The 16,932-nt window shown below is 40.5% G+C and overlaps 1 protein-coding gene across 2 annotated transcripts in view; it reads right to left on the bottom strand.

The window, feature by feature from the left end:
* The window catches only part of LOC128616746 (NACHT, LRR and PYD domains-containing protein 12-like), a 32,286-nt gene extending 21,088 nt beyond the window's left edge, over positions 1-11,198 (bottom strand). Inside the window, exons 1-9 of one of the 2 annotated variants that reach the window (XM_053639539.1) lie at positions 10,120-11,198; positions 9,839-10,019; positions 9,257-9,373; positions 8,793-8,847; positions 8,351-8,555; positions 6,292-8,062; positions 5,083-5,256; positions 4,726-4,899; positions 2,975-3,148 (exon numbers count right to left, since the gene is read on the bottom strand). In XM_053639539.1, coding sequence (XP_053495514.1) covers positions 2,975-3,148; positions 4,726-4,899; positions 5,083-5,256; positions 6,292-8,062; positions 8,351-8,555; positions 8,793-8,847; positions 9,257-9,373; positions 9,839-9,891 — 2,723 coding nt within the window. In that variant the 5' untranslated portion in view covers positions 9,892-10,019; positions 10,120-11,198. The remainder of the gene's footprint in view (positions 1-2,974; positions 3,149-4,725; positions 4,900-5,082; positions 5,257-6,291; positions 8,063-8,350; positions 8,556-8,792; positions 8,848-9,256; positions 9,374-9,838; positions 10,020-10,119) is intronic. The other variant, XM_053639540.1, reaches the window with a different exon arrangement.
* Positions 11,199-16,932: the final 5,734 nt, after the last annotated feature.

Here is a 16,932-nt window from a genome sequence, read left to right as displayed (position 1 = left end):
ATATATATATATATATATATATATATATATATATATATATATATATATATATATATATATATATATATGTACACATACACACACACACACACACATACATACATTATATATATATATATATATATATATGGGTCAGTTGGGGCTGCAGGGGTGGTGGTGCTACCTCCCTGAAATGAGTTTTTGCACGGTGGGATGTCAGCATGAAATTAAGATAAGAAATTAATCAATGTCTCCCGGCCACACCTGAAACGTGCGCACAGACAGCCGCCTCATCATGAGAGTACTGAACTGAGTTCTCTTTAGAAGCTTATTATGCTTCGATGGTGAAATAAATACACACAAATCATGTCAAAACGCAGGCCTGGCCAAGTATTCATGCAAACACAGTCGGTTATGATTTAAGTGGATGTAAACAGTTGGAGAAAAATCGGAGGTGTGTCAATACAGTATATTAGGTCTGTGCATTAGGCCTTAAAGTGACAGCAGTCTAATAAACCTGCTGCTGTCTGTGTCATTAATGTTCATCAAACAACAAAACACACAGAGAAAATCACTCATTCACTCATTTGACTGAATAACTTCAGTAAATCTAATAAGAATCACTGTATATGTCACACAGTGAAGTTAATTTTATTTTACATTTAATTGCTTTATTCAATTTCCGTAGTATTTCTTAGTTGAATACTACTGATAGACCTACCTAAGAAAACATATTGGTATCGTGAAACGTATCGTGTAGTCATATCGCCCGCCCCTAAATATTAACATTTCGTAATTCCAGTCTTGAATTTCACATAAAATGTGAAATGTACTTCTTAATGTAGTAAATCTCATAAACCCTGCTGATGTTTTTTTTTTATTTTAGAAATTAAAATGAAATAAGTTACAAGAACAGAGCTGTGTTCAGAAATGAGTTTGTTGTGATTCATAGACAGATTAAAAGCAATAATAAAGCATGAAGCTTGTTGTTATGACATGCTGCTAAATGTAACTCTACTCTGTACTCACTCTCTCTCTCTCTCTCTCTCTCTCTCTCTCTCTGACTATATAACTGTGGGGGAGAGGCATCAAATAACTGAAATGTAACTCAAACTGGAAGACACAATATATTGTGATGCAATAACAAAACAGCTTCATTTGTATTTTCATACACTTGTACTATAATAAAAGTTCTACAAATACCTCTATATCCATTTTTTTATTGAAACCATTTTTTGATAGGAAACTAGTTGAGGTGCTGATGACATGAAATAAAAATATTAAATTGCAATGGCAAGATGTAATAGTGGTATTTTTGTTACAATTATGTTGCCATTGGTTTGTGAAGGTTAAAATACTAATTTAACAGCTCAGTGTTGAGTTTACAATTGCAATTTCAAATCTTTTTTCAATGTAATTACTTTCTGGACTCGGCCAGAATCAACTCGGACTTGGCCATTAAAGACTCGGACTCAAGTCCAACTCAGCCCCTTTTGGACTCAGACTTGATTGGTTAAGGACTTGGTCTCGATTCGGATCCGGCAAAGGTGGACTCGGACCCAACACTACTAAATATATTTAAAGCAGCTTCAACACATTTATTTACCTTGGCTTTCAATTAGGCCTCTTCATTTTGGGCTTAAATCTGATTTTTTTTTTTTAATTTCATAATGATCTAATTTTAAAAAATATTTTCTGTTTGATTACTTAATTATTTCTTAAGGAATTTTTAGGTTTTAATATTGTATTTTTATCTTTAATGTTGTGTTGTAATATTTTTGTTTTAAAGGGGACCTATTAAGCAAAATTCACTTTTAAATGGAGTTTGAACATAAATGTGTGTCGGCAGAATGTGTACACAACCACCCTACCATGCTAAAAATCCACCCACTCCTTTTTTTTATATTCCCAATAAATCATAAACAGAGTCTCAAAATGAGCCTTTTTTGTTTTCGCCCTAACGTGATGTCACGTTGGAACAAGCCCCGCCCAGGGACTCTGCTCTATTAGCATAGCTCCTCCCCTGAGTGAGCTGCACACAATCGGTCATGTTCTCCGCGCTGGAGCAGCTACAGTGATGAGAAGAATGTCTCAGCTTCGTAAGCTTTGCAAGTGTACTGTTGTTGGCTGTAAGAATGAACATGAGAGTCTTCATGTACTCCCGGCATCAGAGACACTGAAGACGCAGTGAAGTTTTATTTTTGAAGGAAATGTGCCCCCAAAATACCTAAAATCATTTCACACCAGACTGCTTTGTGAACGAGGGTCAATACAATGCAGGATTTGATAAAAACTTGATTCTCAAGCATGGATCAGTACCCACTGTTCGTGATCCAGCTTCATATCCAGAAAACGGAAATATCGCACTTTATATTTTGGGAATGTTTGCTAATTGATTTTCCGAATGAGCTTGTTAGCAGATTCCATGGCTAATGCGGCTAAAGTGCCAGAGTTATGTCGTCATTTTTATTTTTAACCCGAAAACGCACCTTTATTATGCACAATACAGTAAGGTGATTGTCTTTTTGAATATTGTGTAGGTTTTCAGTCAATCATTTTACACCAGGCTGCTTTGTGAATAAGGTTGTTAGCAGATTCCACAGCTAATGTAGTATCGGAAGCAGGAGCTGGTCTCTTCTGGAACGGGGGCAGGGCGCAGAAGCTCATTTGCATTTAAAGAGACACACACCAAAACAGCCTGTTTTTGCTTCCACCCAAAAAGGGGCCTTTACAGCAGGGTATAAGGTCTGTGGGGTATTTTAGGCTGAAACTTCACAGACACATTCTGGGGACACCTGAGACTTATATTACATCTTGTAAAAAGGCTTAAAATAGGTCTCCGTTAACATTATATTCATCATTTTATTTTATTTTCCATTGTGAAGCACTGAGCTGAATTTTATGTATGAAATTTGCTATATAAATATTATTATTATTATTATTATTATTATTATTACTGTTGTTGGGGTGTGTGCGTGTGTGTGTGTGTGTGTACCTCAGTATCTCCAGCATACAGTGTGGATCCTGCAGTCCAGCAGAGAGCAGCTTCACTCCTGAATCCTGCAGGTTATTGTCACTCAGGTTCAGTTCTCTCAGTCTGGAGGAGTTTGAGCTGAGAACTGAGGACAGAACTCTACAGCTTTCCTCTGACAGATTACACCTCCACAGACTGGAAGAGAAATGATGAAGTGTTAGATTTATTTATCTAATTGTGAAATGAGGTGTTTCCATCAGGTGGGAAATAAAGTGTTTACCTGAATACAAGGTTCTAATGTCAGGATAAAAATATAAAATGAACAGCCTGTGTATAAACAATAAACTAGTATTGGCATGTTATTAAAGTAAATGTGTGTGTAATGTACACTGATCTACACGTTGTAGAAATAAATGTACTTTGTTCTGATGTGAGAAGTGATGTAGATATTTCAGCATTACCACAAAGCTGAGTTTCACAGAGACGCTAAAACTATTGGAGTTCATTGTTCTTTGGAGCTTAATCTAACTTTCACACACATACAAATCACATAACACACACACACACACACACACACACACACACACACACAGAGAGAGAGAGAGAGAGAGAGAGAGAGAGAGAGAGAGAGAGAGAGAGAGAAACAAAGCACAACAGCAGAAACAATGCTAATCCACACCATATAAAATACACACTTTAATGTTTTACTCATATAAAACACTGGGCCTCATTTATCACACTGGATACGAATTAATTTCTTCATAAACAGTGTGTAGGAGCATTTACACAAGAACTCTTTAATGTGCAAATTAAAATGCAGTGTTATGGAACATTTACAGGATGTTGAGAGAAAAGGTTGATGAGGTGTTGGATCAGAGTTAAATGGGTATGGCCACTCAGCATAAGAGCTAGCTCTTTATGTTTGTGCATAGCTGCTTTATCTGCTCTTTATTCTGACCCTCAACCTGTGAGGTGGGGAGGTGGGAGGTAGCCGGTGAAGTCACCTCCTTGAAATGAGTTTTGGCATGGTTACATTGACATCTGGGGAACCAACTGTTGTCAAAGCCGAGAAACCTGGAACTGTGGAGAGCCTGCAGTCAAAAAGGGAAAGCGACAGAGCCCGTGCTAAAACGAGAATAAATATGGGCATGGCTTTTAAAAGGAGGCGGAAACTGAGAGATCTGAAGGGATTGAAGACAGAGATGCTTTTTTCCTGTTAAACAGGTCAGACATTTCAGTAGCTCAATAGGTAGCTAGCTAACTTGATTCAGCTGTTTGTTTGTTTTGCTATGGTCAGTGTGGTAAACTGCACTTATTTTCTGCTAGCTATGAGGGAGAGCAACTCTCCTCTACTTCAAGAAAACCGTATCCACCTCCACCTCCGCTGTCGAGTATTGGAGCTAATATACAACACACGAATACCTCAGTGTTGCCAAGTCTCACGAGACAAATAAGCAACTGCAGCTTCAAAAACAAGCCCAATATTATTATATCCTGTTACAGGCTCAATGTAAACAGACTCAATAAATGAGCCTACAACATATTAAACTGAAACCACTCGCAGTTTAAAACTAGGGCTGCAACTAACGATTATTTTCACAATCGATTAGTTGGCCAATTATTTTTTATTATAATTTATTACTAATAATCGATTAATCGTATGGGGGCAAACTTTCAGTGGCATTTTTTCTTTTATTTAAATTATAATAATTATTACTATTATTACTGTTGTTGGGGTGTGTGTGTATGTGTGTGTGTGTGTGTGTGTGTACCTCAGTATCTCCAGTGTACAGTGTGGATTCGCCAGTCCAGCAGAGAGCAGCTTCACTCCTGAATCCTGCAGGTTATTGTTACTCAGGTCCAGTTCTCTCAGTCTGGAGGAGTTTGAGCTGAGAACTGAGGACAGAACTCTACAGCTTTCCTCTGTCAGATTACATGCACACAGACTGGAAGAGAAATGATGAAATATCAGAACTCTGACCTCAAACACAGCCATAATCCAGCTAAAGTTTACCATGTAACAGAAATGTGAGTGTGTTTCTCTTACACACCAAAATCAGAGGACAGGACACCACATCAGTACTATTATTATTATTATTACTGTTGTTGGGGTGTGTGTGTGTGTGTACCACAGCATATCGAGTGTACAGTGTGGATTCTCCAGTCCAGCAGAGAGCAGCTTCACTCCTGAATCCTGCAGGTTATTGTGATTCAGGCTCATTTCTCTCAGTCTGGAGGAGTTTGAGCTGAGAACTGAGGACAGAACTCTACAGCTTTCCTCTGTCAGATTACACCTCCACAGACTGGAAGAGAAATTATGAATTATCAGAAATCTGAACACACAAACACATAAATTATTATAATAAACAAATGCTTTATTATACTAAAGCATTTGTTCAAACAAAAAACCCTTCTGTTTTCATTCCTTTAAGGATCATTACAACTGATAATAATAATAATAATAATAATAATAATAATAATAAATTATTATCAGTTACAATGGTCCTTAAAGGAATGAAAACAGATGTTTTTTTGTTTGAACAAATGGTTTATTATAATTGAAACTTGAAACCATTTTTTAATGAAAGTACGTGTTAAAAGGTCTCCAACTAAAAAATAACTAAAATAAATAAGAAATCTCCCGTTTGAACAAAAAGGAGCAGGACGTGCTGTTTCTTTGTTTGGAAATATTTCGTTGGTGAAACAGAACAGAAACAGACAATAAAATGTAAGAAAGGTAATATTAACTTATTCTTTCTGTTAGCATAGCATAAATAAAAATAACATCAGATGTGTGAGCTTTAAAATGTCTAAAATAAATTAATATGTACTGTAGCTGCACAGCCAGACTGCTCTTTTACCTTTAACTCACACACACACACACACACACACACACACACACACACAGTCACATGTTGTATTCATATTGTTCCCATGGTGACAGTGTTATGTTTTTCTTGTTCTCATTTGTGAAGTTCTGTTCAATGTCTCTTTCAAGTAAAAGGAGAAAAGAAAAAGTGCCTTTCACTGGTGTTTAGTTCACAAAATGATCAAAAAGCAGTCATGAATACATGCAGTTATTTTGTAGAGATCATTTTCATCAGTTTTAGAGAAAAGGTAATAAATGGTGATGTAAGGTTTTGTCCATATGGCCCAGATCTCAGTGCAGACGTAACGTGTTAGTGTAAAAAGTGAAACAATCTTCTGTAACAGTACCAGAGGTTTGTTTAAAGATGATTAGAGTAACTATTAACAAGCATTAATCCAAACAGTGCAGTTCAGTGTTACATTAAAATAACAAACCATGCAGTAATACATTTATAAATAAAAATACTCACAAAGCTTTTCTGGAGACTTTGACCACTGGCAGCAGCTTCAGAAGACATTCCTCTGATCGGTCATATTTCTTCAAATTAAACTCATCCAGCTCCTGATCTGAGTTCAGTAACACAAACACCAGAGCTGACCACTGAGCAGGAGAGAGTCTGGTTCCACTGAGACGACTGTTACCTTCTCTGTTCAGGTAAGTCTGTACTTCCTGCACTAGAGAATGATCATTCAGTTCATTCAGACAGTGGAACAGATTGATGGATTTCTCTGGAGATGGATTCTCCCTGATCTTCTCCTTGATGTACCTGACTGTTTCCTGTTTGCTGTGAGAGTTGCTTCCTGTCTGGGGCATTAAGCCTCGTAAGAGAGCCTGATTGGACTCCAGTGAGAGACCCAGAAGGAAGCGGAGGAACAGGTCCAGGTGTCCATTCTCACTCTGTAAGGCCTTGTCCACTGCACTCCAGAGGAAATCAGACATGGTTGACTTGCTGAAGAAATGGAAAAGTCCAGTGCGTTGCTCCACTAACACATTTGTCTTTCTAAAAATAAAGCAGAGAAATGTGTATAAAGCAGCCAGAAACTCCTGAACACTCAGATGTACAAAGCTGAACACCTTCCCCAGGTGAAGCCCAAACTCCTCTCTGAAGATTTGGGTACACACTCCTGAGTACACTGCAACTTCAACATCAATGCCACACTCTCTCAGGTCTTCCTCATAGAAGATCAGGTTACCTTTCTCCAGCTGTTGGAAAGCCAGTTTCCCCAGTGCCAGGATACTCTCTCTGGTCTGCTGAGGATCAGGGTCACATTTCTGATGGTACTTTTGGTCCTTGTGTTTGATCTGAAAGATCAGGAAGTGTGTGAACATTTGAGTCAGGGTCTTGGGGACCTCTCCACTCTCTGCTTCACCCAATAATCTCTCTAGAACAGTGGCTGAGATCCAGCAGAAGACTGGGATGTGGCACATAATGTAGAGGCTTCTTGAAGACTTCATGCGTGTGATGATTTTATTGGCCAGGCTCTGATCACTGATCCTCTTCCTGAAGTACTCCTCTTTCTGAGGATCACTGAACCCCCGTACCTCTGTTACCTGGTCTACACACTCAGGAGGGATCTGATTGGCTGCTCCTGGTCGAGAGGTTATCCAGAGGAGAGCAGAGGGAAGCAGATTCCCCTTGATGAGGTTTGTCAGCAGCACATCCACCGAGGCTGACTCTGTCACATCACACAATCTCTCATTCTTCTGGAAATTTAGAGGAAGTCGACACTCATCCAGACCATCAAAGATCAACACCACTGTATAGGAGTCTAGTAATTGTAGTTTTCTCATCTCTGGGAAAAAGTGATGAAGAAGCTCCATCAGCCTGAGATTTCTCTGCTTCATTAGATTCAGCTCTCGAAAGGGAAGTGGAAACATGAAGGTGACGTCCTGATTTGCTTTTCCTTCAGCCCAGTCCAGAATGAACTTCTGCACAGAGACTGTTTTTCCAATTCCAGCAACTCCTTTAGTCAGCACTCTTCTGATGGACTTGTCTTTAAAGAGCTCGTTACATTTGATGGGTGTCTCCTGTGTTGCTGGTCTCCTGGACGCTGTCTCAATCTGCCTCACCTCATGTTCATTATTGACATCTCCATTCCAACCCTCTGTGATGTAGAGCTCTGTATAGATCTCATTCAGAAGTGCTGAGCTTCCATGCTGTGAGATTCCTTCATTAATTCTTTTAAACTTCTCTCGCAGGCTGGATTTCAGCTCTGTCTGATACACAGAGGCCACAGACTCTAATAAACAAAGTAATAACATGTTTTAATGCAAAATCACTGAGCACAATATAAAATGTAAAATTCTTTCAAATGCTACTGTTCATTCCTGATTCATGGACTAAATATTATTGAAGGAACAGGACCACTTTACAGAGTAATCACAAACTGGACCACGAACAGAACAGAAAAGCACCAGATGTACATGACACTAAACTCAAACTTCAAACTAAAAGTGTTCATATCTAAAACTATTTCCTCTCTCTAAAGTGAACCTGATGGAATAAAGCCATGACTCAGAGCTCTTACTGTTGTGCAGTGTGTTAGCGAGATCTGTATGGTTCATGTTCTTCAGGACGTGCAGTGTGATCTTCAGCGCTCCCTCTCTGACACTGTGCAGATCCTCCTCATCCTCCACCTCCCTCTCAGTGCATGCTGGGTAATCTGGACTCACAAGCTTCCTAAACCTCTTCAGCTCATTCTTTATCAGAGTGATGACTTTGTGTTCCAGCTCCTGGTTAGAAACACACAGGAACACATCTAAATATTATAATGTTACACACTGAGAGATGCTTTTATTTTATGAAAAGAAGAAAGGTCTCTTTCTATTACCACAGTTACAACTGAAATTCTGCCTGATTACCAATAATGCTGCTGCACATCGATAAACCTGTGAACCATCATTATCTTAAATAAAAAAACCTGCAACCTACTCACACACAAGTTACACACATTAAAAAGACACACACACCTTGAATATGGAGTCCAGCCGATTTCTACTGATGTTTGATTTCTTCTTTTGTGGTCTGTGAACAAATAAAACACATGATGTAATGTAGACTATATGTATTCATAGCTGCACAACACACTAATACATAGAGAGACAGATATTTAACACTATCATCTTAACACAATACACTGATTTCAGGGTTTCCTCACTGACACTAACATGTTTATGAATAAAATAGTGATCTAGTCATTAATGTCCCAGGTGTAAATGTTGTTGTGTAGCACCACAGACCCTCCAGCTCAGGGACTGCAGGCTGAACTGAACTCTTAAAGCAGTTTTCCTCACTGCCAGTCCGAGAGCTGCAGCACTGCACACTTTAGTGTTTTACTGCTTCAACACCTGATCAAGCTCATGAAGGGCTTCATAATGAGACCAGTGAGTTTGATCAGGTGGAACACGGCTGTAAAACACCTCACTGTACTGACCTCACATCAGGAGAACTGGCTCTGTCTCTGAAGTTATTTGGAATACCCATTGACGCGTCACTCTTCATGGACACACAGCTGGGTTCTGGTGAGTCTGATCTCTTTCCCTCCATCATTCTGTAATTAGAACAGAAATATCAGCAATAATTAATACTCTGCTGTCTCAGCACTGTTACACAATGTGTTCATCATTAAACACCAATAATTCCATCTTTTTAATTCAGCTACAGTCTGCACACTTATTCAAACAGGAGACACGCCTCATACCTCAGGAATTACACTGATGTCAGGAGTCCCAATCACAGATAACTGACTCAGTTGGGTCTTAAAGCCTGTAGAGTTCACTGACTCAAAGCTACACTGCTCTTCTCCTCCACATTACACAGTCCTTTTTACTCTTCTCTAAACTGAGTGAATGATTTCTCTAAACTGTTCTTAGATCAGATCAGTGATATATTCACTGCTATTAAACACCTTAAACAAAAGTTTAGTTCCTCTGTAAACTAGTGAGTGTTTAGAGATACAGATCTTTTCCCATGAGACGGTGTGTATTTATTGCTGGTGAATGGAAAAGTAACTCACCTCTCGTCTTTCTTTAAGTCCTGTTCTCCAGACACACTCATGTTGGAGGTCATGTCTCCTTCTCCAGATTACAGCAGGACACACGTTTACTTCCCTCCAACATCGGTGTGTTAAATCAAACCGTGTATCAGCACAGAGTTCACTTACAGGAAATAGTCACGGTAGCAAGTCATAAAACAACCTGTGTACATTCAAACTTCAGTACAAACCCACAAAACTCTTCTGCATGTGGTGTACATTCAGTGTGTTTATATATTATAGCTTTAGATTTAGATACTCACTGTGTTTTTACTCCTGAAATGGTTTATTTTCCCCTCGACACAAAATGGAGCTGCCTAGTTTTACTTTTACTGACACCGTCTAACTGGTTTATCTGGTTTATTCTGAAGAGCAGGAAGGGCCGTGGTGTGTGTGTGTGTGTGTGTGTGTGTGTGTGTAAATGAACAATATTTAATGGTGGATTTTATGTGATTCTGCAGTAAAACAGTAAACAGTAAAAATATAACAGCGCATTTTCACATGCTACGAAAGGTTTTATCTTCAAAGTGGGCGTCTCCGATCTTTTAGTTTTGTAATTGCAGCATTGAAAATAATCCCGGAGGTGCAACTGTTTCCAATATAATATGACCTGCTGGTGAAGCTGCGATAATTTAATCAGGAAACATTGAATGTTGAAATCATATCTAAGTAAAAATTTGATCCCTCCCAATTTCTTGAATATTTCTCTGGGAATATGGAACCAGAAGTTGTTTGTTGTTTAGATTTAGATTTTAACCAATTAATTTTCAAGGTCCCATTTATAAAATCAAAACCGGTGGCTTGTAGGCCTCCACCTTTAAATTCTTTGGTCATCTCTGCTCTCTTAATGTAATGAATTTTCCTGATCCAGATATTATCAAAATTAACCTGATTTATCTTTTTAATAGCTCTAGTTTGAGTATGCAGTATTCTTTCTATTTTAGCTCAAATATTCTACCCAGTAAGCTAATATCTCTTAATAACCATGAGCGAAGTCTACTTTGGCATTCATCTACTACTTTCCACACATTCATATTTTCGCTTTCACTGAATCTTTGGATATATACATGCCCGAGTATTTAACTGTGGATTTTATAGGGATGCTGGAAGCCTCTGTTAAGCGTCTTTGCTGAACTGGCATTAGCTCACACTTATTCAAATTTAGCTTTACAATGGAGGCTTTGGAGAAAATGTGAATTGTATGTAATGTCATAGAGATGGTTGTATCATCTGCTAACTGGCTGGTGATTACTGGTTGCCCAAGTTCCTTTAATGGAGCTTTTAATTTGTAATAAAAATAGAAAGCATTTCTGTAACCATTACAAAGAGAAACGGAGAAATAGGGCCTTGTTTAACCCCACGTGTGATGATAAATCGGGGTGAGGTACTGTTGTGGATAAAAAATGTCATAAAATAAACATAAGGGAGACCTAGCATCTAGCAAAGGGGAGAAGAAGAAAAGACGGGCACCTAGACACATAGAAGCGGGATTAGGCGGACATTGACAAATTGGAATTACACTTTAAAAGATCTTTAAGAGCAGTAGTAGTCAAAAAAAAGTCAAAAAGAGGTATACGAGCTGAGCTGAGGAGGGCTAATACACACACACACACACACACACACGCTCGTACAGTCAAGGGCGGGCAAGTAGACACAACATACACACACACTCTCTCTTTCTCATACACACACATGAATAACTTTAATAATATCTTAGAGTAATAGAGAAACTCTCTATAAAAAAACAGAATAGTAGGATATGCAGGACAGTAGAACTGTAATGATATTAAGAAGTTGGAAGTACAGTAAACCGCTTTTTAAGTAGTATAAATATATATAAAATAAGAAATATAGTGCAAATATGAAAATAAATTATAAACTAGAAATACAGGAAAATGTAAACTTACTCGTGACTCAAATGGTGAGGGTTCTTGTCTCGCAAGGAAGGCCTTAATTTTAAGAAAGAACCATGAGGAGCCATTTATAAGGGTGGCTGAGTCAAGCTGCCCCCCCGCGAGATAACAGTAAGACCAAGGTCACTCTAGATTGTTTAGTCTTGTCCACTTTCTATTTTACGGGTTATTCAAACTCTCTGGTTTCGATTCCCTAGGTAAATGAAAAACGAAGTTTCTGATGCCCTAGGTAACTGAAAACTCTGGGTTCTGATGCTCTGTGTAATTCAAAACTCTGGGTTTTTATTTTCTGGGTTATTAGAAATGCCTGGGTTCTGATTTTATGTGTAAATTAAAACCCCTGGTTTCAATTCTATGTGTAAGTGAAATAGCCCTTTTCTGGAACATAAGAGTAAGGTAAATGAGCTCTTTTTTAACCCTATTGGAAGTGAGATCATAGTCTTCTTGAAACATCTGGGTTATTTAGTGTGTAAATACAGTATAAATACTGGAGCTTAAGCTCAGGGTATTGGGATCACTTCTGAGAATTCTCATCGGTGTGGATCTCGTGTGGTGGAATGGAACAATAAAGCTGGACCCTTGCTTCTTCTCACTCACGGCTGGTGTATTTTTTTCTATCTCCAACTGGGCTCAGAGGTAGATGTGAGTATTGGCTTCTAAGTTGAATTTTAAATGTTTTTGGGTAATAGGCTAAATTTGAGCCAACATTTGGCACCCCAGATGGGACTGGGCTAAGATCTATATGTCTGGAATCTCTCCCGTGGGACTTCGCTTTCTAAGCAACAGACAGGCCGTATAGGAAAAGGCATTGCAGACGCCTGTTATTTCAAAGCTCTGTTTTAGTGGTCTGTTGTTACGATTGGGAAGCCCCGGGGTGGGAAGAAAGACTAAGTGGGTCTCCAAAAGAACCTTGAGTGAGTGAGAAGAGGTAAGAGAAGTGTAGATTGTAGAAGATTGTACTTTTTGTAATTGTATAAGGTTCATAAGACTGTGTAAGGAAATGGTATATGTGTTGTGTGAGTGAAAGTCCTGCAATACCACTGGAGGAAGGGAAAAAAGGTAGGAAAAAGGTAGAAAAAAGAGAAGAGAAATAGAGAAATACTCCGGGGCTGGGATAGGAAGCAGGTGGAAAATGAGGCCTCAGACCCCAGATACCGGCTACTAGACTAGACTAGCAGACTAGTGGCGGCTGCATTGGTGGGGACCCCTAATACCGCTGGAAAAAGATTAGATAAAAGATAGATAGACAGATTAGATTCCAGGGCTGGATAGAGAGGGGAAAATAAATCCTGGGGCCCAGGTCCGGGTCGCGCAATACAGCGTGCCCGGTGTATGAATGGAATGTGTACTAACAAATGTGTGTGCTTATAATATATGTGCTTATAATATGAGTGCGGTGTGAGAGCGTGTAAGTTTTGGAGACAGGGAAAAATTTTATTAGTGCTCTGAACATAAAGAGAGCTCCATACATAAAGAGATATGTGTGTTGGATAAGTTGGATAAGATTTAGAGAAAAGAAAATTTTTTTTTTTGGAGAAAGTTGGATTTAATTTGTACGACTGTAAGCTTCATGCATACGGAGCTGGTATGGAGGTGCTTTATACTTTGAAAACTTCATGTAGTAACATAAATAAGTGTAATAATGTGGAATACAATGTGTGTATGTGAGCTTGCCGGCGTTGTTGATAGAAAGGGGTGTATGTGTGTGTTCCTATCTGTTCTTATCTGCGCAAGCAGGCCTGCCGTCTGTGTGGAAAGAAAAAAAGGAAAAGAAGAAAAATGTGTGTGTGTGCGCACTTCAGATTGAGCTGAGTAACATAGAACAGTGTGAGTTTTTTGTTTTAAAAATTTGTTTTAATGTTTTGAATCTGGTACGGACTTTCTGTGGGCTGTGTGTATTATAATTTTATTGGTATCAATAACTGCTGTGTGAGTGTTTTAAAAATTGGGGGAGCATGCAAGAACATTGTAAATATTTTAGGCATCTGTCAGACTGCCCATTGTGTGAATAAGAACTTCTAGACCAGTAATATATAACAAAATTGTTGAGAAATCAGTGAATCAGTCCATTGGGACCTTTCCTTTATATTCCATAAATTATGAAGGTGTTGTTCAGTTAAATGACAGATAATAATACAATTTAATTTTTGTTTAATTACCCAAAATTGGGTAATATTGAATAGGTAAATATTATGTCTAAGAATATTGTAAACATGTAAGAATTGCCGGACTGGCCGTTGTGTGAAGCTGTGTGAAACAGTTAAACTTAAGATTTATAAGATTAATTGAAGCATTTACTTAATTAATTAATTGTCATTAGGATGCAATTGTCAGCAGGATTCGACGGCTAGAGGACGGGATATCATACGGCGTGGGTAAAATGGATGAATTGAAAAATCTCGCAGGTCAAGCGTTCCAAATGGCGACTGCTGTGAAAAATAAGTATGCGCACAAGCCCCGTTTGGGAGAGTCAAAATCACAGAGGTCGAGAAGAGCACTGAACCAGTCAGCAGGGAAACATGTGAAGAGCCTGAGTAAGGCCTCAAAAGTCCTAATATATCACAAGCAGAAGAAGAAGCAAGTGAGTTCAGACATGGATCTGGACGAACAAGTGGGGACTGAGAGCGAGGGGACTGACACAGACAACGAAGGAAAAGTTGAACAACACGTCAGTGAGGAGGAAGACTCGGAGCCTAGAGGAGCTAGATCACTACGGAGCAGGGCAAGCCTGAAGCCCCCAGTGAGATTCGAACCTGGTATCACAGCGTACTTGGCGCATGCCCGCTCCCAGTCGGAGCCCAGCCTTACTCAGGTTGGGGGGTCACCCCCAGGTCAGATGATGCCCCTCATGGTTAAAGGAAAAGCCCTACATTATGCACCCTGGAATTTCATGGACCTAACGGGCCTGATCCAACGACTACCCAACATGTGTGAAGGGGGGCAGAAATGGATTACACAGTTTGAGGAAAAAACATCAGGACAGCACCTGGCGATAGGCGATATCAAAGCCATTCTCTGCCAAACAGTGGGCAAGGGACGGGCTGAAGAAATTTTCGATGGGGCAGAACACAGGGATTTGATAGACGACCCCAAGGCTGATGCCATCCCGTTTGGCCTGTACCGACAAGAAATATGAGATGCTGTGAGGAGTATGTTTCCGGCTAAGATGGACCCTGGGAAGCTCGAAAATATAAAACTGAAAGACGAAGAAAACGTGATAACCTTCATACAAAAGTTTCAAGATAAATGGAGGGATGAAACGGGTGCCAAATGGGACGATTCAGTGGCAAGTGTGGGACTGTTCAAACTGCTATTGAAGAAGGCTCTCCCTGGGGAGGTACAGAAGAAGTTAGAGGAAGTGGTGGGGCTCAACTCAATGGAATGGGCTTAATTTCTGGCACATGTGACCCATCACGTGGAGCAACACAGAAAGCTGAAAAAAGAAGCTAAAGATGCCACTGAAACCCTAATGAGCCAACTCTGTAAGGCACAGCTCGGCGAACTGACCAGGACTAAACAGGAAGAGAAGGAACGGAGGAGGGAGCACATTAAACAAGCGGCAGTAATGGTGCCCCATCCACAAGCGTCAGCCCCAGCACAGGCTGACCCTATGCTGTTGGCCAGTGGATACCAGGCCCACCCACAACAGCAAGTCCCACACATAACTACTATGCTGCACCCTGCCCAGATGGATTACATATATCATATGAGGGCCCCCATGCACCCGGGAATGCCACCTGCCTGGGGGAGGGGACGAGGATACGGACGGGGTCGAGTTTTGCCAAGACCAGATATGGCAACTGAAGGGTGTTGGGGATGCGGTGATCCTAGCCACTTCAGGAGAAATTGTCCACGTGTCCCACGACCAACTTGGGGAGACCGCGTGGATAGGGCTGAAAGAAGAGGTCAGGTGCTTGGACCGAGAGCGCCGGAGAGCTATGGAATGCCACCTCGGTGTCAACCGCTACCCCCAGTACCACAAGGTGGCCCCATGTATGGCCCCTATGGGGAGCCGGGACCCAGCCAGAGTTGAGGAGGCCTAGAGAAGCCGGGGGGGGGGGAGCTCATGCAGTCCGTCACCACACTGCACCCAGAACAAGAGCCAACTGTTACAGTGACAATCGGAAACACCTTGCAAGCGCCTTTTATGATCGACACTGGAGCTACATATTCAAGTATAGGGAAAGAAGGTTCACAGCTCCCCCTCACCTGTAAGGCTATTCAAACTATGGGCTTCTCAGGAAAAATACAGACCTTACGATTCACCAAGCCTCAAGAACTAACTCTGGATGGCGTGACAATACAAGCACCCCTGTTATATTCGCCAGGAGCGCCTGTTAACCTACTGGGACGTGATGCCCTGTGTAAGTTGGGAGCTCAGATACAGTGCGAGGCGACTGGGATTTGGGTGACGTTCCCCAAATCAATATCCACACAATTCCTATTGTTGCACGAGCCACCTAGCACCGCCCGTAATGTGAGGATGGTATACTGGCTAGAGATGTCCGATCCAGCTAACTCAGAACTCTGGCACAGATACGCAGAATGGAAACCATGGTTACAGTACATGCGGCCCGATTGCACAGAAGTGGAGGCCCCTTTATATTGCACTATTAAAAATGATGACGGTGGACGAGACCAGGGATATGCTCAGCTTTGGGAGGACATGGAACAGGGACAAGTAATGGACATTAAAACCATGGAAATAATAAGCGGCCCACAGGGAGTGGCGGCTATGATAAAGCTCCCAGATAGAATCACTAACTGGTATCAGCTGGAAGGGACAGTGCCCCATGTCACACTCATGGTCACCAAAGGCCTGGAACGGGAAGATGTAGAGCCAATGATAGGGCAGGCAAAAGAAGTAAAAGAGTGGAAGCCAACTACCAATCCATCGTTGCACAAGTCGCCTGATGGAAAGTTTGTGCGAATCTCAGTAACAGCAGTTGATACCGCCGTGGCCACTAGTGTCTGCATATGCACGAGCACGGACCGGAGTGGTTTACAAATGGCAGTTAAGGCAGCAAAAGGTCAGGACAATGAGGAAATACTGAAAACTATTCCAGAACAGCTATGGACAAAACATCCGACTGACGTAGGGTTGGTTAAATCTGCCGACCTAGCTCAGATTAAGGTAAAAGAGAATGCAAGGTTGCCCTACCA

This window comes from Ictalurus furcatus, chromosome 13, assembly GCF_023375685.1.
Source record: "Ictalurus furcatus strain D&B chromosome 13, Billie_1.0, whole genome shotgun sequence".
Lineage (NCBI taxonomy): Eukaryota > Metazoa > Chordata > Actinopteri > Siluriformes > Ictaluridae > Ictalurus > Ictalurus furcatus.
This window is presented reverse-complemented; position numbering and strand designations above follow the sequence as displayed.